Source organism: Pseudoliparis swirei, chromosome 24, assembly GCF_029220125.1.
Source record: "Pseudoliparis swirei isolate HS2019 ecotype Mariana Trench chromosome 24, NWPU_hadal_v1, whole genome shotgun sequence".
NCBI lineage: Eukaryota > Metazoa > Chordata > Actinopteri > Perciformes > Liparidae > Pseudoliparis > Pseudoliparis swirei.
The window spans coordinates 4681552-4708498 of record NC_079411.1 but is presented as its reverse complement, the minus strand read 5'-3'; the positions used below and the strand labels follow the sequence as shown (position 1 = coordinate 4708498).

The 26947-nt window shown below is 45.7% G+C and overlaps 2 protein-coding genes across 4 annotated transcripts; one reads left to right on the top strand and one right to left on the bottom strand.

The window, feature by feature from the left end:
• Positions 1 to 420: 420 nt before the first annotated feature.
• Positions 421 to 16877, bottom strand: iqce (IQ motif containing E). Of its 3 annotated transcripts, XM_056410038.1 has the most exons (21): positions 16480 to 16877; positions 15552 to 15593; positions 15412 to 15457; positions 15166 to 15315; positions 10007 to 10108; positions 9760 to 9830; positions 9308 to 9421; positions 9165 to 9215; positions 9007 to 9077; positions 8839 to 8911; positions 8654 to 8694; positions 7642 to 7793; positions 7055 to 7110; positions 6734 to 6963; positions 6455 to 6562; positions 5783 to 6047; positions 4500 to 4586; positions 3287 to 3414; positions 3085 to 3176; positions 1633 to 1710; positions 421 to 1343 (listed from the first exon to the last, which is right to left on the bottom strand). In XM_056410038.1, exons 1-21 carry the CDS (start codon positions 16543 to 16545, stop codon positions 1234 to 1236), a joined length of 2133 nt encoding a protein of 710 aa, XP_056266013.1. In that variant the 5' UTR covers positions 16546 to 16877; the 3' UTR covers positions 421 to 1233. The 3 variants fall into 3 exon arrangements, with proteins under 3 accessions (XP_056266013.1, XP_056266012.1, XP_056266014.1); XM_056410037.1 differs by having other exon boundaries at positions 15166 to 15457; XM_056410039.1 differs by lacking the exons at positions 15552 to 15593; positions 16480 to 16877 and having other exon boundaries at positions 15166 to 15356; positions 15412 to 15444.
• Positions 16878 to 20498: 3621 nt separating this feature from the next.
• Positions 20499 to 26297, top strand: LOC130190099 (fascin-like). Its single transcript, XM_056409294.1, has 5 exons — positions 20499 to 21463; positions 23156 to 23312; positions 23413 to 23534; positions 23760 to 23930; positions 24972 to 26297. Exons 1-5 carry the CDS (start codon positions 20629 to 20631, stop codon positions 25175 to 25177), a joined length of 1491 nt encoding a protein of 496 aa, XP_056265269.1. The 5' UTR covers positions 20499 to 20628; the 3' UTR covers positions 25178 to 26297.
• Positions 26298 to 26947: the final 650 nt, after the last annotated feature.

Sequence of the window (26947 nt, the reverse complement as noted above, 5' to 3'; positions counted from 1 at the left end):
CCAAATACCGAAAGTAGAACTTGTTTTGCAGAAATAAATTAACATTATCAATGGCACTTACATTATATTTTAGTACTTCCATTTACGGCTAGTTTACCGTTCCACTCTACTTACAACTAAAAAAGCTGCTTACACTTGTGATACCTTAAATAAATGTTTATAGCTTGGTGCTGGTACTTTTATTTTCAGCTGTTAATATTGATGCATTAATGTACACTTTACAGTATTTCACTGTTGAAGCACATCACGGTTATTTTAAACAACCATCACGCCTAATCTAAAAAAGTAACTAGTAACTGTAGTTGTCAAATACACCACGCGTCAGTGTCGTGGAGTAGAAGTAGAACACATAAAATAGTGGAATATTCTTTGATAATTCCATTGCTTTCAGATAGAAAAAACAAGCAAAAAACAAGCATATGAGGTTTCATTATAAAAACAGCATTTTATTGAAAGTCTCAGAAATTAAGTTACACACATCATGTGGGGGAAACTGCACTCCTCCGTAGTCTGCGTTGATCATTTGTCTATTAGAGCACAAAAATGATTGGCATGATCCAAACTCCCCGTGTATCCTCCACTGTACTGTGTGTTTAGTATTGCAGCGGACTATAATTTATTCACAGTTTAACTCAACAGTGCATCAGTTCAGAGGATCATCCCTCGATCATACCGTCGTGTTACGAAGGATGGATCAGCGTCGTGTCGTTTGCAAAGCAGCCCAAAATCTGATTCCTTAATTATTTCCTTAGCCTGTGAACTGAAAGTGAAATGAATGCATTTATTACCGTCATTTAAATAACCACGCAGTAGGCACTTTGGCACGAATTATCCTAAAAATCAAAATGGGATAGCCCGTTCATGTTTATGCAAGTGCTTCGGAGCTGCACTAAGAGAGGATATCCTCTCTGCCCCACGTCAACACCGGGGATCAGAGTGTTGTACGTGAACCGTGTCCTGAAGACGATCAGAATCAAAAGGGAGCCTCTCAGCGGCGTGTCATAAACCCGCATTCAGAACACTCTGGTTATTACGAGAGAGAAACATGTCGTGCATGTTAAATGTTATCCTGACTATATCCCAGCCATGAGGATTTGGTACGGTACGACATAAAGGTTCAGAGTGGAAAGCACAGACATAATATCTCCCTCACACACACACACACAAACACAAACACACTCCGTCTGCCTCACTCTCCCTCACACACGCACACACACACAAACCCTAGAAGGTCTATAAGATGAAGACTTCTCTGCTTCTCAGAGGACATGACGGCGATACGATGATGTCGTCGTCAGAGTCGTCAGAACCCGCCCCGGCGGCGCAACGCGGCTCCGGTTGGCCTGCGGGAGAACGACAGGTGTCATTTTTTTGCTTCATCGATTGGGATTCATTAATGGCTTTTAACCTAAAGTCGGCTTGAAAAGAACACAAACGCACGACAGAAAGTGCAATCAATAAGTTAGCTGCAACATAAGTATTTGATTTTGTAAAGATGTGGTGGCTCTCGTTTAAAAAAAAAAAAAAAATCATCTTACGGTTCAAGACAGAAAACTGTGACCCAAAGCATGTGTGTGTGTGTGCTTTCAACAGTCAAAACACAAAAAGGATATGACCCCCCCCCCCTCTAACCTGTTGGTGGCATCATCCTGGAGGAGTGAGCGCTGGAGGCGAGCCAGGGGTCTTCTTCCTGTCCCTGCTTTCCACCGTCTTCATGGGGGGGGGGGGGATACAAAGCTATTCAGACACACCCTTTAAAATATCTGAATGGAGGTCGTAGCTATATGGACCTTGCCATGACATTCTGGAATTCAAAGTGTTCTTTTCACATACAAAAACTCTGCATGCGTGCAAACGACTGCATCAGTCTGCTCAAACTGGTGCAGTCCAGAGTCTTCCCCCCCCCCCCCCCGCACATCAAACACAGAAGCAGACTTGTCAGCAGACGGGATTTCAAAAACGCTGACATGGCTGCTCTGCTCTGCGCACCCGTCTGATGTCAACCTATGAAGGAGGTTGGGAGGAGGGAGGAGGGAGGGGGGGAGAGGCTGGTGGAGTCTGACAAGGTCACTTAGGTAGAGCCCGTCCACGTGGAGAAAATCAACTGCCACAATATGTTTAGAGCTCCATATACTGCGACGGTATTGTAGACTATTTATTGGTGCATTCACAAAATATATCCACAATGAGATTTTCAATAAATAATCATCATCTGGTAAGTTCATAAAAAAAAAAAACATGTAATCACTTTACTATAATGTAGACTTGGAGACCCAGGAAATGATGAAATACTACAATATCCCAAATCTAAGAAGCTATCTAAGCTCATGTTGAACAGTCTTCTTTCGGGGGTCACGTGAGGTCATGTTATCACTGGCCTGCTGAGTGTCGGTCTATGACGGGGGAGGAGGCTGTAAACGCTCCGCCTGGCAGAGGAGACAGGCACCCGGGAATTAGATCAACAAGACCCACTTTGACTTTTGAGAGCAGCAAACATCAAGCCTGACTCCCCCCCCTCCCTCTCCCTAGCTGCTCTATAAACACTGTGGAAGTATTTAAATGCTAAAGCCATGTAGAAATACACACATTCCCTCTAAACGAACCCTTAGGGTTTTAGTACATTTGTGATGTCACTAAACAAAATATAGAAAGCAATGCAACCGTTTATCTGTTTACCAGATTGTTTCTATTTACAGGAAGTAAACATGGAACCTGGCAGTTGCCTAGCAACAAAATTCCGTTGAAACAGATGGTGAATACAGATATTATAATATATATATATTATATGAGAAAAATAGAGTTTTTTGTAAACATTGAAGCATGTAAATACATTCGAGTAGAAAAACCAAAATACAAGTATGAAGCTGGAAATAAGCGTAATAAACCTCCTTTAAGCTGCGTTTGAAGAGAGCTTTGCTAGATGTGTAGCTACACGGATATAGAATGGAGGCGGATAGGGCAGTGGGAAAGGTTTTTGTCCATTTGTATTCAAACGTTCTCTTTCTTTGGAGTGTCTGTGAGGCCGATGCTTTGAACCATTTGGTTCGTCGGAGATCACAAAAAAAGGTGCGGGTGAAACCTCACCTGTTGTGCTGGGCGTGTGTGTCGAGGGAGCTCTTCGCGCTGAGAGCGTGGGCGCCTTGTTTCCCATTAGAGAAGGCACGGAGAACCCCGAGCTGAACACACACACACACACACACACACACAAAGCTTCAAAAAACACTGCATGTTGGACTGCATCTGTTCTTCCCACATCTTTTTTTTTTCTCGTACAAGCGTGAGTCACCTCTCTGTTGCGCGGCTACAGCGAGCCAGGTGCCCCCTGAACGCAGACTGTACCATCGTCAAGGCAACCACGTCCAAGTCTCCTCCTGCGGAGGATGCGGCATCGCTGCGGTTTGTCGCCTCCGCGGCCTGAAAACAGGAGTTGGAGGACGATGGGGAGCAACCAAAAAATGAGAGAGAGAAAGAAATAGAAGGTCAGTGAGGGAGACAGACAGAAACACATGCATGTGGTGAGACAGAGGGAGAGATCCTTAGAGACATCTAGTGGCAAGTTGCTTGAACTGCAACTCTGATTTACTTCAAATCTCTCCATAATGACGTCCATCTGTATGACCAGGGGCTCAGACAATATGAGAGATTCCCGGTCCACACTGTAATTTAACCATGTCAGCCTCTTCTGTATCTCACCCCCCCCCCCAACCTCCTCCTCTCTACCTCCTTCTGTCTCATGGATCGTGGAGGTCTGGATCGTGGTCCATGCCTACTACTCATTATTCATACACTCTGTCATACTCATTGAAAGTGTTGTAACTCTGTAATGATTCATTCTGTCCACATGACATCTATTGTTTCCGTCCATCCTGGAGAGGGATCCTCCTCTGTTGCTCTCTTAAAGGTTTCTTCACTTTTTTCCCCCCGTGAAAGGTTTTTTTTCTTTTTTTTTCTGATCCGATGTGAGGTCAAAGGTCAGGGATGTCGTATATGTACAGATTGTAAAGCCCTCTGAAGCAAATAAGGAATTTGTGATATTGGGCAATACAAAATAAACTGAATATGTTTTGCACGTCTCCCGAGTTGCTCTTCGTGAAATTGCTTCCGTTTTTGTATCATTTTTTTTAAAGAGATTTTCTACACCGTCTAAATCGAGTGTCTAAGGAGAGAGGGTGTCGTATGCTGGGCGGACTGGAAAGCCCCTCGAGGCAAATTGGTAATTTGCAAAATTGAGCTATCGAGCTGAAATTCATATGACCCGACGACTTCAAACTTCATACCGCTTCACAACAACGCTGAATTACAGCCGGGTGAAAGCGTGTAGGAAAAAAACAAGGTATTCCTTTATTTCAGCGGCAAATCGTTTTTTCTAAAAGTGCGTTTGAGGCGAAGGGAGATGCAATGATTTGCAACGGGATTTTCGCTGCTCTACAGACATAAGAGTGACGGTGAGTGTGTGTGTGTGTGTGTGTGTGTGGAGGTGTGTGTGCGTGGGTGAAAACCTTATTCTGTGTTTCTCTTAGCAGACCCGTTAGCCGTGACTCTCTGAGCAGATGAGCTCTCAAGGCTGACTGCAACAGCACAACGTCCTGACGGAGGAATGCAGAGAGATGGAGAGGAGAGAAATCTGAGGTTAAGTGGCAGGACATTTTATAAATAAATATATATATATTACTGCTGTGAAAAATAACGCGTGAACTCAGTTAATTCAATTACAGGTTTAACTAGTTTTGGGTTTTTTACGCATTGAATGAGCTTCAATCCGTCTGTCGTTGGTAAAAAAAGTATCTTGCAAAATGAGCTTCCAATACACCACTTCAATCTGAACTCTGTCCGCTCTCATGCAGACGGTCTGTTCATCGGTAATGATCCTTCCGCAGGTTCACCTACGGAAACCTTGAAACGACTTTTACTTCCTGTAGATCAGGGGTCTCAACACGTCGATCGCGACCTGCCAGTCGAGTGTCGGTAGATCGCATGACATTAAAAGATTGGCCCGCCCCTGACATGTTCTCTAGAGCACGTCTTTGTGCTTTTATTAAACGAAGCGTCTAGTCTTGATCGTATCTCCACAGCAGCAAGTCATTTCTGTCTCTTCGATCTCTTGTCAATCTGTCCACCTGTCCGGGCGGTGAGGTTTCAGCTTTGCAGCGGTGTCGTCCCTTTCATCAGTTCATGAAGAAAACCCACACAGTCAGTTTGCCTCAGCAGCTGCTAGAGGAAGACTAGAGGCCTTTAGATTGTATCATGGTGGAGTTAATGGTTGACAAACAAGAGAACAATGTTCTGTTTAACCCTCCTGTTACCTTTACATTTACCAACATATTTTACCAATTAAAACCTCAGAAAATTATTAGAATTAATATTGCTTCCCAAGTTTAAGTGTGAGGTACTTTATGTTTGTTTGTTGACTACCTAAATATCCTTTAAATAAATAAAAAGTTGATATTTCTTATATGTTTGACACAGTGAAAAAAGAACACCGACATTAAACATTGAAGGTAACAGGAGGGTTAAACATTCTGTTTAGGATGAAGATAAATAACTGCTGAGTTGCAGCACCATTGTAAAGAATGTATAAATGTATATATCCGTCTTTTGTCATAAATCTCTATGTTCTCACAAAATATACCGAGAATATCGGTAATATGTGATTAATCATGATTAATCCACAAAAACCTGTGATTAACAAAATTGTAATTTTATATATATATATATATATATATATATGACACTTCCTCGAGCACCAAGATCTTCTTTTACATAATCGCGGTGAGTCACATACCCTGTTCCGGTGCTCCCTCCAGTTTGTCTGGATAACCAACGCTGATTTCTCCCTTTCTCTCTTCAACTCTTCTCCTCCTCCCCCCTCCTCCTCCTCCTCTCTACTTCCAGTGAGCCTCTCGTCCCCCTCCTCCGGACCTGCTCCGACTCGAGTGTCCTCGTGGCCCTCTGGCGACGTGCCGGGGAGAGAGGGGAGCTCGGCCTGTGCAGGTTTACTTCGCTCTTCCAGAGTTTGGATCCTCGCCAAAAACTGAGCCAACTCCTGTCTGAAAAACAAACACACACACACACACAAACACACGCACGTAAATGATATGCAAAGCCATTTGCCAGAGTAGGTAAACTGCATCATTTAATGTCTTCATGATATTGATCTGCCCATCGACCACACTGCAGTTATATATTCGAGACATTATTTGCATCTGGGCAATCCTCCAGCTGGTCTTTATCCTGACGCCACCTGTGTTTGCTGGGTAATTTCTGAAGCAACTACAAAGCAGCCGGATGACAGGAGGCATCCATCGAGAAATGTCGCTGACAGTTCCTTTAAATTTGAATATGAACATGTATAAGGATGCCTTTTGATGTTAAAAGCGTTATACAGCAGAGATATCCAGAGTATGGCACGTTGAAATGTCCTTTAATCATATTAATGCCACAACTGCAAACATACTGATGCTGCTGCCTCTCTTTGTCCCATTCATCCGTCTGCTCGGCTCGCCATCGCCGTGTCTCCGCCTCCGATTCTTCTCTCTCTGTCCTCGCCTGTCTCAGTTCATCACTGAAGGACACAAACACGACAGAACACACAACTCAAGAACACTGTGGCTTCATAAACTCCACGTATCAGCTGGTGTGTTCCGCCTCTGGTTTTTATGCATTGTCAAAAGTTGAAGACACTGCGGAGGATTTTATAGACAGAAAAAAACATCTCACATTGCTGCTCACTCACTCTTTACTCAACAGCTTCTCTTGAAGCTCCACCCCCTCCTTCTCCAATTGGCCGAGGCGTTCTCTCAGACCAGAGAGCTCCTCCCCTTCCTCTGTGTTTGTTCCCACGGAGACCGCTGCCTCTGTTGCCATGGTAAACCCCAGAATCTCCGTGGGCGTGGTCTGGACCTCCCGATCCAATCGGCCGCTGAGCTTTGCCGACTGGGCGGGTCCTCTGCCGTCCTCCAGCCTCTGATAGGATGAGAGAGGAGTCGGACTGTGATGAAGCAGCGACGCGTCACAGGCGACTCCACGTGGACGATGAGTCAGAGCTTTCTCTCACCTTCTCCACCTCCAACAGCCTCCTCAACAGCCTCTGTTTACTCCACTCTCTGTAACCTAGGAGACACACACACACACACTTTGTGTCATCATGACAGCTCAAATTACAGTACATAACCATGACTTGGAATGCATCACAGTGAAACTTTAGCCCCTGTGAAACAAACAAAGTATTTTAGGCTGTGTTGTCAGAATAAAAAAATATATATATATATAATATTTTTTTAGAAATAATCAATAGTTGGCACTATATTGTTGTTATGTCTATATTATGATCTTATCTACTGTAAGACAATCATAATTTTAAAAAAGTTGTCTCAAAGTTTCCAGGAAATATTCTATATCATGTTAAATACCAATAAAGTGATATTAAATAACACATACAAGATGTTATCCTTATTGCACACCTGTATATGGCGTTACAATATGGAGTCTGTTTCTTAATACACTTTGGTTCTCTGAGACGACAAGCTAAAAAAAAACGGTGATCAATGTGTGAAATACATTCTTGCAAAACGTGAAACTGATGAATGGAATGAGTGAATGTGTTGCGGGTGTCCGTGTGGCTCAGTGCGTGAGAGAAGAGACCTTTGACTCCTCCTGCAGGGCCGTCGGTGTCGAGCTCCTCCCGGAGCGCCGCGTTCTCCTGCTCCAGCTGCTTCTGGTTCTCAGACAGTCGGTGAACCGTGGAGCTTAAAACTTTCTGCTGCTTGCGGGAGCATTTGCTCTCCACTCGACTACTGCAGACGGAGAGAGAGAGCAGGAGGGATTTGTATGATATAATGCAGGGATGAGAGTTTTTTTTAACCCCCGTTCTGTTTCAGCCCATTGAGAACCTTACCCGCCCCCCCATCATTTAAATCCAGGATTTAAGTCTCTGACTACCGGTGTTGCCTCGCCACTCACCGACGAGGCCTCCTTTAATCCTCTCTGCCTCTCTAAATATCGGGGTCGAACACACGCTCGACCTATTTGACAAACGTTTAATTAAAGTAAACCCGATTGTCCAATTTCAGTTCTCTAAAAAGCGCAATCTGACATATTTACGCTGCAATTTCGACAAGACAGTGCCAACAATGGAAGATATTTTTACGGGATTGCTTTTGCTTACTCTGCAGGTTTATGAAAAGATAATGCAACAACCAGCACTCAGCCATATACCCATGAGATCAAAAATACATTTGGAAAAATGCAGAGGGCATGAAGTCAGACAAAAATCGATTGAGGGATTATGATAATCTTGTTATTATACCTGACCCATGTCTGATGACCAACTTTTACCAATAGTGCTGCAGGAAGTTGCCGTAGCTCATTTATAGCTTCATAAATCATAAAAGCGGAGTTCATGCGTGAAGATCATCCTGATGAACGTGAAAGTGTCATCAATTTGATTTTCTGTAATAATCTAACATAAAAATCCCACTGGATTTCTGTCGAGGGGACCAGAGCGGCGCTATAGCATCCGGGGTCATCATCCCTGCAGAACTCTACTCAGGATCACCGTATTGGGCTGAAACGGGTAACGCTGTATGCCGTTACACCTCCGTGACACGTTTTTTTAAATAATCGAGGGCATAGAACTGGATGAGCAGACGCAAACCTTTTCTCTGCAGCTTGTAGCAGCATCCTCAGCCTCTGGATCTGAAAGAGCGTCGCACAAACACACACAAAAGTCAGGGGGGGGCTATAAAACCGTAGGTTCTTAAGTAGAAGTGTGTCTCTCTTTCCTTTGGTGATCGTTTCAGGTGTTCAGGTAATATGACTAAATATTTTTTGACGCGTTACCTCGTCAAAGTAGGTTTCCACGGTGATCTTCAGCTCCTCCAGGTTGGTGGTCCTCAGCTCGCTTTGCAGTTTACTGGAAAGAAGAAGGAAAAAAACGTATGAAATGAGCGTTACGCGGCTTCACGAATGAACCAAATAGACCTTCAGCGGAGGTGGAGAGTGTTTCACCTCAGCGCATTCTCTTTCTCTCGACACTGCTGCTCCAGCTTCAGGATTCTCTGTTTCAGCCCATTGAGAACCTTGATGGGTACAATCAAGTTTAACAAAAAAAACAATCCGAAAAAAATAATCTGTGGCGCGGTCATCGACAGACTGGACACACTCACCACACTGCCTTCTTTCTTCTTATCCACAAAGCTACGAGTATATTCAGATCCCTGTGGAGAGAAAAAAGTATACAAATGTTTGTTAAATGTATCCGTTGTTCAAATGACAAATATCTTTAATATTTTGTATTTTGTGATCATACTTTGGTGGGATCCAACAGCTCTTCTATCTGTTTCTCTCTCTTGGCGTTATCTTCCTCCAGGCGGCGGAGCCTGGCTTTCATTTGCTGGTTGTCAGACTTCTGTGCCTGGAGACTCTGCGGAGAACAGCGCTCGTGATTAATCACAGCACAAGGAAGACGTAAGAGGAAAACGCATATGGAAGAAATCCTGGGGTTAACGTGGATTTTAAATCTGCGTGTAAAAAAACTGTCTTCTGGAGAGGAAATACAAGTCACAGAACATCACACTTGAGCCTTGCTCAAGGCCAACGCACCAGACTTCCTGTTGGACTGAATTCACCTGCAGAAGAAGAAGAAGAATCCCCCCCCCCCCCCTCGCTGCTGTTCCAACAGTGTATTCCCGTTTGTGTCCTGAATGCAACGTTTATTGACCTACGAGCTGAACGCACGGCCGTCATTTTGTAACTCTTCACCTTCTTGAGTCGAATAATCTCATCGTACATGTCCTCCTTCTCTCTGGGGTCGCCTGTGCTGCCGCTGAAGCCTGCAAACGCATCGGGGGTGAAACAGAGAGGTGGTTTAATAAAACACCCACACACTCACCTTTCAGTGATGCAACGCTCACTACCTCACTACCCACTCCGTCTCCTCTCCTCCACCAACTCACCTAACCCTGAACTATTTTATTTTTTCTTCCTCCCTCTACTTTCATCCGCTCACCGTTGGATCCAGAGTGGAGATGTCTGTGTTTCCTCGCGCTCAAGGTCTGTCTGAGAAGCTCCGGGGTGACGTCGCACTCCGACCTCAGGGTCTGGGACACATCTGAAGAAGAGGGAGACGGAAAGAGAGGTTTGAGGTACATCACAACACAAGTCAGTGCATTGAATCGCCATTTGAGAGCACTTTGTAGTTCCAGCACTCAAACTCCAGAAATCCATTTTTTCGATCGAGCAAGGGATCAGATGACAACGTGGTAAAAAACGCACATAATGAAGTAAAGATGGCATGAATCATCTAAACCCTCAGCGCCAGGCAGCTGTTTCCAACAACAACAAAACACAGATAAATTGTAATGATTCTATTATTTTGTCCAACACATTTATATCAGTGAGGATCGGATAAATAACAGAAACACATCAACTTCAGCAGCACCGCAAACTACAGCCTCCAAATGATAGAGACAGTTGAATCAATAAATAAATAACCCTCTAAAAGCAGTTTCATGATAATAACTAGATTGGGCACTCGGTAGAGCGCATACCTTCGCATATCACAAGATTGGGCATTGAATTATGAACATTTTGGCATTAGTTGCATGCCAATTTGACAAAAATGTATCGTGCTATGGTAAAAAAAAGATTTGGACCTTTCCATGACCTTGACCTTTGACCCGATTGATCCCAAAATCTAATCAAATGGTCCCCGGATAATAACCAATCATCCCACCAAATTTCATGCGATTCAAGAAGATTTTGACCTATTCATGACCTTTGACCTTGACCTTTGACCCAATCGATCCCACAATCTAATCAACTGGTCCCCGGATAATAACCAATAATCCCACCAAATTTCATGCAATTTGGTTCAATACTTTTTGAGTTCTGCGAATAACACGCATACAAATAAATAAATAAATAAATGGCGATCAAAACATTACCTTCCGCATTTTCAATGCGAAGGTAATAAAAATTTAGTGAAGGACTGATTCATTAGACCACATTAGTTTTAGCATGGTGGTCCTAATAAACTGGCAACGGAGTGTATTTTCTACATAATGGCAAATATCAAATTGTGACGATTAAATGTTGTTAGTATTCTGTCCCAGGTGGGCAAAAACTATTTATGTATGCAGATTTTAAAAAGGTGCAGTGTGTAGGATTTGGCGGCATCAAGTGGCGAAGTTACAGGCAGCAGCCAACTGGAACTTTCAAGTTTCAAGTTTCAAGTTTTTATTGTCACATCCCCTTTTATACAAGTATAATCGGTTTGTGAAATTCTTATGTGCAAAACACCCGACAGCAGTAGCAGACTAAAAAAAGAATAAGAATGAGAATAAACTATACAATATCCACACAAAAAAGAAGAAAGTATTAACAATATATGTATATAAAACAATGTAATAGAATATACATCATGACAATATATATATATAAAACAATGTAATAATATACACTTTTTTGAGACAATATATATATATATATACATACCATATATATATACAATATATATATATATAAAACAATGTAATAAAATATACACCATGGCCATAGATATTCACAGAATATGTTCTGGTGTATAGTGTTAATGAGGGTCTCAGTCCTTGTTCAGCAGCCTGATGGCCTGACTGAAGAAGCTGTCCCTCAGTCTGTTTGTGCGGCACTTGATACTGCGGTATCGCCTGCCTGACGGTAGAAGGGTGAACAGTTTGTGGCCGGGGTGGTTATTGTCTTTCATCATCCGTTTGGCCCTGGCCACGCACCGCTTGGTGTATATGTCCAGGATGGAGGAAGCTCGCCTCCAACGATGTACTGTGCCGACCGCACCACCCTCTGTAGTGCCCTACGCTCCAGGGCGGTGCAGTTCCCGTACCAGACGGTGATGCAACCTGTCAGAACACTCTCGATGGTACTGGTGTAGAATGTTCTGAGGATGCGGGGGGCCATGTTGAATTTCCTCAGTCGCCTAAGGAAATACAGGCGTTGTTGGGCCCTTTTCACCACGTGAGTGGTGTGCGTGGTCCATGTGAGGTCCTCGGAGATGTGCACGCCGAGGAACTTGAAGCTGCTGACCTCTCTACTGCAACTCCGTCTATGGAGATGGGGGTGTGCTCTCCTCTCCGCTTCCTGTAGTCCACGATCAGCTCCTTGGTCTTCTTGACGTTGAGGACGAGGCTGTTCTCCTGGCACCACTGTACCAGTGATCCAACCTCCTCCCTGTAGGCTGTCTCGTCGTCGGCGGTGATCAGCCCCAACACTGTTGTGTCGTCAGCAAACTTGATGATGACGTTGGAGCTGTGCATGGCCGTGCAGTCGTGGGTGTACAGGAGTAGAGGAGAGGGCTCAACACGCATCCCTGAGGGGCTCGCGTGTTGAGGGTCAGCGGCTCTGAGGTGGTACTGCCCATCCTCACCACCTGGCGGCGGCCCGACAGGAAGTCCAGTATCCAGCTGCACATGGTAGAGTGCAGGCCTAGACCTCTGAGCTTGGTGTCAAGCTTGGCGGGAACAATAGTGTTGAACGCTGAGCTGTAGTCCACAACCAGCATTCGCACACAACAGTTCCTCCCCTCCAGGTGGGAAAGGGCGGTGTGAAGTGCCATGGCAATGCGTCGTCGGTGGATCTGTTTTGACGATATGCAAATTGCCATGGGTCCAGCGTGGCAGGCAACATGGAACAAATGAAGTCCTTGACCAACCTCTCAAGCATTTACTGACAATCGAGGTGAGGGCTACGGGTCTCCAGTCATTCAGGCAGGTTACCTTGGGGTGTTTGGGGACAGGCACAATGGTGGACATCTTGAAGCTCTCAGGAACAACAGCCTGGGACAGGGAGAGGTTGAAGATGTCTGCGAAGACTCCTGCCAACTGGTCTGCACATGCTCTGAGGGCGCACCCGGGATGTGGTCGGGACCTGCCGCCTTCCGGATGTCCACCCGCTTGAAGGCTCTGCGCACGTCAGCCTCTGAGATGATCAGCAGGCTGGTCTCCTCGGCGGCGCTGCCTTGCGGGCTGCCGTTCACGTCGAACCGAGCAAAGAATGTATTTAGCTCGCCTGGGAGGGAGGTAGAGGAGTTCTCTTCACCGCTGGTTCTCCCTCTGAAGTCCGTGATTGTCTGTAGCCCTTCCACACACCTCTCACGTCATGGCTCTTGAGCTTTTCCTCCACCTTGTTCCTGAACTCCCGCTTGGCAGAGCCGATGGTCTTCGGAGGTCGTGGCGGGCTCTTTTGTATTCCGCCATATTCCCAGAGTCAAAGGCGGTGTTACGCGTCGGAGTGCAGCGCGAACATCGCCATTTATCCACGGTTTCTGGTTGGGATAAATCCGAACCGACTTGGTAGGAACAACGTCATCTATGCATTTCTTGATGAACCCGGTGACTGAGGACGCGTACTCACTGACGTTGTTGTCCGACGCGACCCTGAACACATCCCAGTCAGCACGTTCAAAACAGTCCTGTAGCATAGACTCCGATTGGTCCGACCAGCGTTGCACTTCCTTCACAGCGATTGGTTGCTGCTTCAGCCTCTGCCTGTAGGCGGGGAGTAGTTGGATGGAGCGGTGGTCCGATTTGCGAACGGTGGGCGGAGGAGGTCTTAGTATCCATCCCGGAAGGGAGAGTAACAGTGGTGGAGAATCCGATCCCCAGCGTGTTGCTTGTGTTGGTAGAACTCCGGGAGAACTTTCTTCAGGTTCGCTTTGTTGAAGTCCCCGCCACAATGAAAGCAGCCTCGGGGTGTGCCGACTCCTGCTCGCTGATCGCCCCGTAGAGTTCCTTCAGCGCTATGTCCGTGTTAGCTTGAGGCGGAATGTACACAGCAGTTACGGTGACTACTGTATACTCTCGCGGTAGCCAGAATGGTCGACACATGAGCATTAGGTACTCCAGGTCCGGGGAACAGAACGACTTGAGAGTATGTACATGACTTTGGTTGCACCAAGATCTGTTTATCATGAGACATACCCCTCCACGATCTTTACCAGAGAGAGTCTTTGTTCTGTCCGCGGTGGACGGAAAATCCTGCCGGCTCGATGGCTGAGTCGGTAACCTCCTCCGACATCCATGTCTCCGTAAGGCAGATGATGCAGTTGTCCTTAGTTTCCCGGTGGAATTGAATACGAGCCTGTAGCTCGCATAGCTTGTTGTCCAAAGACTGTACATTTGCCAGTAAAATGGTGGGTAGTGGGGGTCGATTGGCTCGACGTCTCAGCCTAACCAGCACGCCAGCTCGCTTCCCCTCCGTCGGCGACGCTTGCGTGAGATCGCGCCTAAAATGGACGGAGATAGTTCCGCTACTGTTCCTGGCGGGACGTCCGAGTAAGAGTTGAAAAACTCTGGTAGGCGGCGAGCAACTGCCGATCCAATCTCCAGAAGTGTGCATCTGTCGTACGTTAACTGGCTGCTAACGTTTTGTGCAAAAATAGTCGCAATAAGAAGAATAAATAACAAAAAACTACTACAAAATCCGGGAGCTCGCAACACAGCAGCCATCACGTACGGCGCCATGTCTATAGACAACTTCTCCTGTGCGCCGAGTGGGCAATGGTTTGGTTTGTCCATTCTGGGCTACTGTAGAAACATGGCCGCCGGCTCCCTCTGCAGATATAAACGGCTCATTCAAAAATAAAATAAAACGAAATCATTCTTAATTTCTGGAGACGATACAGTCAAGAAAACATACGTATCATATTCCATTTCTGATAGGTCTCCTCAACTACGACTCACTGTACCCGACTTCACTGCAGAGATAAACTTCTTTACGACGCGGTGCAACATCCTGTCTGAAGTAAATGTCCCCGTTCATGACGGAGGGGGAATGTTTGTCTTGCTCATCCGTTTCTTAACATTAAGGATTTAAGTTTTAGAAGTGGGTGCCGCCTTGGGTCGCTAGCGTCGCCTTGGTTTCCTCAGCTCCAATCACAATCCACCTCTTTGCCCAGTTGTGTATGAGTCCAGAGGTTTTTTAGGCCGTGTGGTCAGCGAGACAGAGACAGCCGGAGTCACGAGCTACAACGACATCGGTGCAGAAAGTCGCCGAAGCAGCTGAACAAACGCGTGAGCCTCAGCAGCCACCATCCCTCCCGAGGAGAGGCACTGTGTGCAGACTGTGTGCAGACTGTGTGTGTGTGTGAGCGTCTGTGTTTATGTGTGTGATAATTACCATGGCCGTTGCTGAGGGATGTGAGGCGAGCCGAGCCACTCTCCCCTAGAGTGTCCCCTCTGGTGTCCCCGAGGGAGGCCCTCGGCAGCCTCCAGGCCGCCACCGCCGCTCTCCTGGGGTTCACGCTCATACTGGAGAAGTACGGAGACACTGCACACACACACACACACACACACACACACACACACACGCTGCGTGTGAACAGCCATGGAATTTGGGAAGCGTGGGGGGAGGGGGGGGTCTTACTTGGAGACAGAGGAGGCTTGCCGGAGGATGTCTTCCTTCTTTTGATCTGACGGTGAGCAAAAACAAGGCGTTACCGCAGGTGAGAGGCGTGTCAATCAAACGCTCACCGGATTCGTGACATTAAAAGTGCATTTGTTTACCTTTTCCAAAATATCGGCAGAGAAAGAGAAGCTTTCCTCACCCTGGTGTTGGACATAAATCCAGAATTAATAATAACAACATCAAAACAACAACAATGCATGTTTCTGCTTATAATGTTGAGCCTCTGTTTAGTTTGCGTCCGATTTACACACACACACACACACACTATTTATGTTCCAATATTCTATTCAAAAAGTAATTTGGGGATTTTTGTCCGTTTGTTATATTCTTGTGAAATACTGAACACCTCTAAGGCCCTTTGAATTAGATAAACAAACAAACAAACAAACAAACAAAGGCATTGGTTGAAATGCTCTCATCACAAAGCCCTAAAGTGTTGCCAACAATCGCCATAAAGCTGTGTGTGTGTGTGTGTGTGTGTGTGTGTGTGTGTGTGTGTGTGTCAGTGTCACAGCTACAGGCTTTAACCCTCCTGTTACCTTCAAATTTACTAAAATATTTTACCCTTGGGGCCAATTTGACCCCAGCAAATTAAACCTTTAGAAAACGATCAGAATTAATATTGTTTCCCAAGTTTAAGTGTCAGGTACTTAAAGTGTGTTTGTTGACTACCTAAATAGGCATTTAAATAAATAATAAAGTTGATATTTCATATATGTTTTACACAGCCCGGGGTCAAATTGACCCCAAAGAACACCGATGCGTAAAAGTTGTGTGCAGGACATTGAAAACATATCAATGTTAATTTTATGTTTACCCAGTTGTCCCCAATAAATTAGGAACAGTCATGAAATATGAAGCAAAAAGATAATGTAAATACATTTTTTTGAGATGTTAAACATTGAATGGGGTCAAATTGACCCCAAAGATAATAGGAGGGTTACATAGTTACGTAAAGGGAATAACTTGGATAACGTGAACGTACAGACTCGTTTCGTGGAGCGAGCCAAAGCGTCACGGACTCACCAGCTCCTCGCAGTCTTCATCAGTCTGCACGTCACTCGCCTCCAGAGACATCTTCACGCCGAACATAGCTGGAGGGCGAACGTCACGTCGAGTTGGGACAACTGGACTTTCTGCGCGTGCACGTTAATGCTCTCATGTTTTTTTTTAAATTACTCCTAAAAATATAAAATAAATAAAAGAAGAAGCTCACTTCTAACTAACACGAGTCGTAAAAACAACAACAAAAGAGACGTTAGTTAGCTAAACTACAACTCGGGGGTTCGTCCAGACTGCGGACCCTCCTCGCGACCAGCCCCGGTGACGCGCTGATGGACACCGTTAAACCGTATCTTCCTAAAATCCCGTTTAAATGGTTGTATTCGTCCCCATGCAGCGGGAGGTTCGCTGTTTCCACATCGGTGTTGCAGATTGAGTCGTCTAGCAACCACGCAGCTGGTTATGAGCTGCGTCAAACTGCATGGGAAAAGTCCGCGATGTACCGGAAACGCGACTGCGCCTTCAAAATAAAAGCCCGAATAGGATACATAATGGCGCACTTTCGATGATGTTCGGTTTGGCACGATGTGTTTATAATATACTATATATTTTTGGATCACGTGTGTTTTTAGGTTGGGCACATACTTGTAATATTTGGAAGAAAACGGCAAAGCTTAATTTTTTTTAATAAGATGCTTATTTTGAAATGTCAAACCAGTTGCACTATGAGAGATTCTCTTCGCTTGATAGAGCTAATAACTGAAACCAGTGCACAGGGCTGAATGTCAACAGTTCCCCTCTCCCTCCTTGCTTTTGACTCATTTCCTCGCGTTGCCCATTGGTGAAGAGGTCCATAAAGGTGGGACTAAACGTGCTTTTCTTCCAGTTGCAGGAGAGAAGTCGACTGCGAAGGAGAAGGGAAGGAGAAGGAGACTTTTGAAACTGATCCGGTGTTTTACTGGGCAGCCTGTTAGAAGACCCTGAACACAGGAGTTAAACATGGGACTCCCATGCTGTACAGTACACAACATTTTGCATATTGTAATAGTTACAATATATGTGTCAGCAAAACATGTATGTACATTATTTCCACTCTCTTGATCCAAACGGCCTTTGTTCTCCTTTTGCATTGTTCTTCACTCTCCTATTCTTCCAGACTCTGTTATTGTATCATATCCTTGTACTGTTTATACAGGTGGTGGACCCCCAGAGCCACACAGCCATGCAGAGACTAGTATGGTTCCTGACCCAGGGTCGCTACAATACTTTTCTTCAGGGCAAAATAAACCCACTGCAGATATCATCAAGACTGACAGTTGTCTGTTTTAAAGAGTTAAATTGGTTCAACAACAATATTTTTTTTTGGAGACCAGGAGCAAGACTATACCTCCTGACTCCTGAGTTAACAAACACTTCATGCCGTTGCTGGTGGTGTAATTTACAGGCTGATTCCAGAGTAAAGAAACTTCTTCTTCTTCTTCTTCTTCTTCTTCTTCTTCTCTGCAGGGACAGTGACACAATTTCCTCACACGGCTTCCTAAACACACCGTAGATGCCGTTGTTGTGATCTACAACATGAGCAAACAACAAGCTACCAACGCTCGTGTCTCCAGTTGTTGTTGTTGTTGTTGTTGCAAAGTTAACACCTGATAATATGAAAATGTGCTGTGCAGTGACTGTATAGGTTGTATTGTGCTGCACTTTGCCATTGTCTGCTGGGGGCCCTGACACCAGATTGTTTAATAAACTGGTAAGGAAGGTTGTATCATTTGTGCCAGCTAGCACCTGGAACAGGTGGTGTCTGAGAGGACCACGTTGAAGAAACTGTGTTCATATTGGACAACTGGACCACCCTCTCCACCACCTCCTACAAGGACAGACTTTCTCCAGACGTCTCCTCACGCTCCGCTGCCACAAGGCGAGATCCAGGAGAACATTCCTGCCGACGGATATGAGGCTCTACAACAGTTCACCTCTTGCCAGATCATAATTCTTATATTTTGTATCTATCTATCTATCTATCTATCTATGAAGACAAACAAACGCACCGCTTCACAAGTCAGTGAAGTATCCTTGACATATCCTTTGAAATGTCAGCTTTTAATACCTACTAATACACCTATATTTCACAACAGCAGCAAGAGAAAAACTAGAAACGTTTTTTTAAATGTTTGAATCAGTATTTTTGAAAGGAATAGTGGGTATTTGTTAAAATTATGGAAATTGGGTCATTGTCTCTGTTGTTACAACTCTTTCTTGTTTTATATAGTTTCCAGGTGACAACATGCTTAAGCTGCAACTGACAATTATTTTAGATATTAAATAATTGTTTTTATATTTGATAGATTCATTATTTTACCTAGAACATTTGAAAACTAATGACAAATACACAAGTGTAAAATATCCCAAAGCAAGAAGGCAAAACTTCTTATTTTGTTTTGATTACTGTGAAAACAGATGTGAAAGCAGAACCTTGACATGTAGTAGGCTTATAGATAAGTCATTGAAACAATATATCCATATTATGACGCACTCTCAAACCTATTTTTTTTACATTTAAAGTGGAATTTCCACGAATGAAACACCAGAGTGTGTCATGCTTTTGCAAATTACACTCGGCGGTATTAAGTGAGTTATTTCAGCTGCACTGCGGTCCTCTGAAGAAAACATAAAGCAACATGAAATGCGAGGAAGATGGACATTACAGGACACAAAAGTCCACTTGTATTATTCCACTGTGGCGGATCACTTTTTAAAAAGGCCCCTGTGTAAAACATTCAACCAGATATTTAATTACACGGCCAACACAGCCTATCAACATGATCACATTCCCAGTTTAAAATCTTCTTCTTGTGGGGCTTTGCATCACCCCCGCTGCTATTATTGTACGAGGTGTGAGGGGGGGAGATAAGCGCACACACACAATAACAGTCTCTGAAGGAGGATGTGCAGACCAGAGTCTTGACGAAGCCCAGGGGAGGAGGACGGAAGAGACAGGGACAAGCAGACGGAAACGGGTGGAGCGAGGTCAGGAAACAGCTGATGCTCACCACCTCTGACCACTTGGCTGTGGACGTGTGATCTCCATGCGTGTCCTCCTACGCACAATATGTTTCATGAGTACCTGCACGGCTGCAGATATACTCATATATATACTCATTCAACGTAGGCTTTCCAAGCGGAGCATTTTTAGGGCTTCTAATCATGAATTATAGTTTGTGTGTGAAACAGAGAGAGTGACAATGTCATAACAGAAGAGATGTCAAGAATAATTGAAGGCAGAGAGAGGAGAGAGGAAGAGACAACTGCCCAGTTTGGGTAGTTTGGGAATTATCGTACTTTTACTCCACTACATTCATCTGACAGCTTTAGTGAGGAGTTACTTTGATGAAAATTGTACATAAATAACAATGTTTTATCAAATTAAAACATTAATCTTGAAGGCACATTTACTGTCCTGGTTCAGTCACAACACTCTTTAACAACCCGAGTATGCATCTTTTAGAGCAGAAAATGTGAGAAACTGTTTTGGGAAATACGCTTATTTGCTTTCTTGCTTCGACTTAAAAACATTGATGCCACTTTCATGAGCATAAAGACTGAATACAAAAAGCAAGACCGCTAAAACCATCATCTCTCCTCTGTTGCTCTCCCACATGTTTATTTGTTTCCTTTTCTCCCTGTTAACGTTTTTATTTTTTTATTTAGGGCTATCAAAATAAATTCAAGTTCAGACAAAGCTCGTAATAAAGGCAAAATAAGATAGGGGTCTTCTTCATATAAAGTATAGACCAATATAGGGGAGAGGTGTAACTGACACACGGATTAGTGATAATGTGGATGATTCTGTGGTAGGTGAACACAAAATTCCCCAAATTGCAGTCATCTCCCTGCAGCTCCTCTGCCTATAAACTGGGCGTGTACCACCGATAGAGAAGAAGAAGAAGAAGAAAAAAAACCTCCCAGTCTTGGAACTCAGGGAGGCAGTCAGGGGACACTCATCATCATCATCAGTCAGCAGAGAGCAGCTCTCTCTCTCCCTCTCTCTCTGTGTCCCTCCCTCCCTCAGACACCCCCGCATCGCCCCTCTCTCTCTCCCTCTGTCCGCTTGTCTCTCTAAAGACGAACATCTCGTCGCCTCTCTCTCTCTCTCTTTCTCTCCACACGGCAAACATGTCCGCAAACGGCGCCGCCGGGGACCTGCTGCAGATCCCTCTGGGGCTCATCAACAGCGAGGGCAAGTATCTGACGGCGGAGACCTTCGGCTTCAAAGTCAACGCGTCGGCCAGCAGCCTGAAGAAGAAGCAGACCTGGACCCTGGAGCAGACCGGGGAGGACGGCAGCGCCGTGTTCCTGCGCTCCCACCTGGGCCGCTACCTCGCCACGGACAAAGACGGCAACGTCACCGCGGACAGCGAGACGCGCGGCGGCCGCGACTGCCGCTTCGTGGTCACCGCGCACGAGGACGGGCGCTGGTCGCTGCAGTCGGAGCCGCACGCGCGGTACCTCAGCGGCAGCGAGGACCGCATCACCTGCTTCGCGCAGGCGGCCACGCCGGCGGAGCGGTGGAGCGTGCACCTGGCCGTGCACCCGCAGGTCAACCTGTACAGCCTGGCGCGCAAGCGCTACGCGCACCTGAGCACGCGCGCGGAGCCGCACGAGGTGGCGATAGACCGCGACGTCCCCTGGGGGGTGGACGCTCTCGTGACGCTGGTCTACCGGGACCAGCGCTACCACCTCGAGACCTCTGACAACCGCTTCCTCCGCAACGACGGCAGCCTGTCCACGAGCACGGACAAGGACACCGGCTACGTGCTGGAGTTCCGCTCCGGGAAAGTGGCTTTCCGCGACTGCAACGGCCGCTACCTGGCGCCCGGGGGCCCGACCGGCACCATGAAGTCTGGGAAAAGCACCCGGGCCGGGAAGGACGAACTGTTCGGCCTGGAGCGGAGCCACGCGCAGGTCGTGCTGACTGCAGGCAACGAGAGGAACGTGTCCACGAGGCAAGGTGAGGCTCTGCGGTCATTCAGAGCCGTGGAGGGGGGAGGGAGATGCATCCCATGTCACCACACAGATGATACAGCTGTTGCATGATGGGTGTCTGTATAAAAAAGGGAGATAATTAGAGACTCCCGCTCCTTCATTTCTCTCACACACCATGTGTTTTTCATTATCATGCTCTCACGTTCTCCCCCCCCCCCCTCCTCCCGCAACCCTTTTTTTTGGGCCAGCCTCTCTCTGCCTGTGTAGCTTAACACATTTTTTTCCCCCGCAGTAATTCTACCCCTGCATTGTGGCTGCTGGGTCAGCTTCGGTCTGCACGTTGTTCCCTCCATTCTTTTTTCTCTCAGAATAGACAGAGAAAATGAGGACGAGACGGAGGTGGATTAGACAAAAGGGATAAAAATGGAGGAGAGGCAGAGGAAACCAGAGGGGAGGTGTGACTCAGACGGTCCTGGATGTGGATCTTTGTGCAACCTCTTTTGTCTTGTCGCCACTCTGTCTCTCTCTCTCTGTGCATCATAATGGTCCATGACAGCAGTTTATATCCTGTGTGTGTGTGTGTGCATCCCAGGAGAAATGGATTGAAGAAGAAAGATAAACATGTTTGAATGAGGTCAGTGTAGGCCAGTGACTTTGACTTGTGGACACTCCAAATTCAGTTTAAAGGCCCATTTGTGGCCTAATAACTCTGGCCGGCTCCGTGTGGACGAGCACAGACGCGTTGTTATCGCCGGCGGCTCAACGGTAACAATTAGGTTTTTAGTCTCTGGGTTTCTTAACGACGAGCAAGACGCTGCCCTCTTCCATGTGAAAGCGGCACGCCGACACAGTTTAGCAGCTAGGGAGATGAGTGCTTCACTCGGGAGTTGGTGGAGACCAAAATAAAGCTTTAAGAGAGTGAATATCGGACCGGAAAACACGACTGCTGAGGTTTCCGTTGGCCGTGTCCAGCATGTCAACTTTATACGGGTCGGCTGTAGCTCATGGACACCACAAGGGCCTCGGTTCCATCCCCGCTCTCCCCCATAGATACATGTGGAAGTGTCCTTGAGCAAGACACTCAACCCTCAGCCCACAGCTCCTTAATGACTCGGGATGGGTCCAATGCAGAGAAGAACTTCCCCTCGGGGATCAATAAAAGTACATTTCTTCTTTATGAGGTGGTCGTATGGAACTCGTGTTCTGACCAGGCTTGAGACGTGACTGTTTTTTTTCTTCTAAGTCTTTTGGGAGAAAAGTCCCCAGTGTTTTAAAATCCATGTCTCATGTCTGAAGTTTAGATATATTCACCGTGGGAGGCGGAGAGATATTCATCCACAGTGACCTCATTTCATCAGAATGCGGTCACAAGACATTTTTTGAATTTCAACTCTTTAGTTTTTTATCGTTGACAGCTGGGGAGAGGGTTCTTCTTCTTCTTCGTCAGATTAATGTGCGTCCAACACCGAACACCTCATTTGTAGACTTGCATTGTGTGATTGCAATCATTACGAGTCCAGTACTGATTTGGGGGGGTCATATTTTACAGATTTACAATGTTTCAGTTTCCCCAATGTGAGAATTGACTTTCGGGCAGAGAATAAAGTTCAGTGTCTTCTGTCCCTTTAAGAATCTGGAGAACTTCACAAATTAAAGGGAAGGAGAGTTTGAGACCGAGACGAATGCAATCTGACGATAGACTGCCCCTCTTTCCTAGGCATGGACCTGTCGGCCAATCAGGACGAGGAAGGGGACCAGGAAGTCTTCCAGTTGGAGATGAGCCGCGAGGACAGGAAGTGTGCCTTCAGAAGCGCTTCTGGGAAATACTGGACTCTGACAGCGAGTGGGGGACTGCAGTGCACCGCCTCCAACAAGTAACCACCAACACACACACACACACAGTAACACACACACACTCTGCATCATGATGAGTATCACACTGAATCACTGCGTTCTTTAACGTGTGTGTCACAGGTCGGCTGACAGCTTCTTTGAACTGGAGTGGCGTGACGGGCGTGTGTGTGTGCGCGCAGCCAACAACAAATATGTGATCGCCAAGAGGAACGGGCATCTGGCGGCTACTGTTGACAGCGCAGGTCAGTGACGTCTCTCATTTGATTGGACGGGGCCTGGATGTACTTTTTAAGGAAAAGAACAAATTAAGCGATAATTTAAAAAAAAAATGTAAGTCCATGATCAGTACTTCTCCTCTCGGACATCTTAGTATTTTGTTATCTTTCCATCCTTAAAGAGACCACTGCACACACACCTTTTGTTTTTACGTCGTTGATCAGCCTCTCTCTCTCTCTCTCTCTCTTCAGGGGAGGCCGAACAGTTCCTGATGAAGCTGATCAACCGTCCGATCATCGTCCTCCGCGGGGAGCACGGCTTCATCGGGGCTCGTAAAGCAGGGACGGCGACCCTGGACTCCAACCGCGCGTCCTACGATGTTTTCCAGCTGGAGTTCCACAACGGAGCTTACGCCCTGAAAGGTGGGCGGTTTACAGAATTGATGCAAGCCCGATAAGTGGAGAAAACATGTGGATATGTCATGTTTTAGCACCCGATGGCAGATGTGTTTTTGATTTTAGTAGAAATGGGATGGTTTGCCCGTGTGTTTTTGTTGATACTCGCCCTCCGGGGTGTCGAAATTGACAAAGGACACTTTTTTTAAGCCGCATGGGTCGGCAGGAACCAGCTGTAAGCTCAGCCGTAACATATTATTATGAAGCAGCATTAGCATCCGTTTGAAGTAATCTTCCTGGCAACCAGGAGAATCTATTATTCATTCTCCCTTTTTTGCTCAGTTCTGTCCGTCGTGGGTTTGTCCGTACGACCTCTGACCAGGGTAGGAAATTTATATATTTTTTTAGGGGGCCATTTTGGCCCCCACTGACTGAAACTTGTGAAATAACATGAAACCTTTGTTCAAAAATAATAAATATATTAATTTAGGCTTACAGTATATGAGCAAATGTCATAAAAATGGTAATAAGATTATTAAGCAAGCAGTCTACAGATTAAAAGTTTTTTCTGAGATTTTTTGAACAAAACAAAACATAAATCAGACAATCAAATAAAATTGTATTCTTTTTTTTTGTTGGTTCTTTATTGTATTTAAAAAAATAACAACTATTAACAAATAACATTTCTTTTTTTAAATATAATTTAAAATGATATTTATTGATTTTTGTTGTGTACCTACCTAGCACAGGCAATATTATGAGACACACACAACAAAGAACAAAACAAAAACCCTATTAAATTATCATAATTATAATTGGAAATTATGGGGGCATTTGTTGCCCCTCTCCTGGTGATATCGGGGGCAAAATGATATTTCTTAGGGACAGTTTTGCCCTTGTGTCTTTCTGACACTGCCTCTGACCACACGTAGTAACTTGTTCAAGTGCTTTCATAAAATATTGATGAGTGCAGGTTTTAAATTAAAACACTGTGTGGAAACCAAACCTTCGTCCGGCGTGTTTATCCTTATGGCTGTCGGTCAATGTTTTACCTCTGTCCCCGCGCAGACTCCCAGGGGAAGTACTGGTGTGTCGGAGACGACGCGGCGGTGAGCTGCAGCAGCGCCACGCCCGTCCAGTTCCTGTTTGAGTTCTGTGACCTCAACAAGATGGCCATCCGGGCTCTGGGGGGGAAGTACCTCAAAGGGGACCATGCTGGAGGGCTGAAGGCCAGCGTCGACTCGCTGGACAGCGCCACCCGCTGGGAATACTGAGAGAGAGAGAGAGAGAGGGAGGGCACAGCTGGCCTTCTCCTCTATTCATTGAGAGCTGTTTTTTTTTTCCATATGCGTGAGTGCGTGTTTGTGTGTGTGTGTGTATTTGTGAACTGGTCTGGATGTGTGTGTGTGTGTCTGTGTGTGTGTGGTGGAAATTGAAGCTGATAAACTGGAAGTCATGGCACCCAAAACTCTTTATTTTCCCTTTCTCAATCAGTATCTCTTCTCCCTGGGATTTTTTTTTTCTTACTGGAGATTTGGATGTACGATGACTTGTCGTGTTAATGAGCGAATAATAGCGTGATTATTTGTTTCACTTAACACAAGCTGTACCTGACAAACATCGTGGGGTATTGCTGTTATTCGTTGTGTGCCTCTGCGTGGTAACTCCTGCTGTAAGCCAACATATAGAATGCTTTAACGCATCATATCTCGCCTTCGCCTGGTGAATGTCTTGCCGGCTCTATTGCGCTGCTTTCATCTGCTGCTCTTTTTCTTTTTCTTTAACTATCAAGCACAACACGACATCAGATAGATAGATGTTAGATTTACATGTTTCTGCTGTAAATAAAAGCCGTCTTTGTCGTTGAATGCTTAAAAAAATAGTAACCATAGAAACTGAGTGCAAAAAGGTGTGTTGAGGGTGTAAAGAAAGAAAAAAATGGGGAGCTGGCTGGCAGATCTAAGATGTTCTTTGCCTGTGTGCTACTTGCTGCACCTCCTCAGATTTCCTTTTGATGGAGACAGCAAGTAGTCAAAGGGTCCCCTTAAAGACTGTCATCCACTCCTTTTTTTATTATTACAGTGAATAAAAGGAGCTCTTCTGATTCACCTCGTAGAAGGCTTCTTAGTGAGTGGTTGTCCGCATAAGGCCGAGTCGCCACACTCTCAAATGCACAAACGTATGCAGTCATAGATGCATTAACTCCTGTGACTCAAAGTCTGCACAATAATGTCGACAAGTGAAAAGCACACGTTTGTCTGATACGGGGTGGGTGCTGCTGTCGGTGGGTAAACGCAACGAAAGCGTCTCTCTGGCTGTAACTATACAGCCGTGCCTTCCATAGAGCACTTCAGTCTTTTTCATGTTCTTACACAATAAAGTTTTTCCTCTTAACAGCGGTCTTGATTTGATTTTTTTTGTGTTTATTCCAATTTCTGACACATTTTTATTGCCATAAAACACGTTTCTGGCTCTTCAAAACTAAATGGGCCATCTTGTCTTTTCCTGAGTGACTCGTCTCTGATACAAAACAGCCATCTTGTGCTGAGAACAAAAGCCATTGTCATGATTTTTGCAAATGCTGTGGGAGAAGGATGAAGGCGCCCGCGTCACGTCCCCTTTGAGATTTCACTCGGCTAAAACTGGAAGAGAAATGAAGGCGAGGGCGGAGGGAGGTAACCTGCTCCACTTCCTCCGTCCCGCTGCGGAGGAACACTCGGCTCGTGCACCTCTTCGGACATTCTCCCGTGCGCTCCGATGCAGACGGACACGGGGAACCAACCCGACGAGCATCCTCTCCGCTGCGGTTGCCGTGGTAACCGGGGAAGGTGGATTTTTGGGAGATGCCACACACAGGCATAGATGGGTAATTTTAAGAGACAATGTAATAATCTGACACTAAGTGAGTGAAAGAGGACTTGTAAATATAAACCTCGTGGTAACCACAGACATGCGATAGTCCCTGAGGGAATTGGAGCTCTCACATTGCGCTCACCCTAACGCAATCGTGCTCTTCGAAAACACACGGCGGGGCCTTGAAGAGG

What these genes read in the sequence shown, in the direction of transcription:
- iqce (XM_056410037.1), bottom strand. Translation starts at nt 16,545, where the DNA reads ATGTTCGGCGTGAAGATGTCTCTGGAGGCGAGTGACGTGCAGACTGAT. An exon ending in AGATTATTCGACTCAAGAAG is followed by an intron (nt 9,422 to 9,759) that starts GTGAAGAGTTAC and finishes TGTTCTCCGCAG; the next exon opens with AGTCTCCAGGCACAGAAGTC. An exon ending in GGCTGTTGGAGGTGGAGAAG is followed by an intron (nt 6,964 to 7,054) that starts GTGAGAGAAAGC and finishes TCATCCTATCAG; the next exon opens with AGGCTGGAGGACGGCAGAGG.
- LOC130190099 (XM_056409294.1), top strand. Translation starts at nt 20,629, where the DNA reads ATGTCCGCAAACGGCGCCGCCGGGGACCTGCTGCAGATCCCTCTGGGG. An exon ending in GAACGTGTCCACGAGGCAAG is followed by an intron (nt 21,464 to 23,155) that starts GTGAGGCTCTGC and finishes CCTCTTTCCTAG; the next exon opens with GCATGGACCTGTCGGCCAAT. An exon ending in GGCTACTGTTGACAGCGCAG is followed by an intron (nt 23,535 to 23,759) that starts GTCAGTGACGTC and finishes CTCTCTCTTCAG; the next exon opens with GGGAGGCCGAACAGTTCCTG.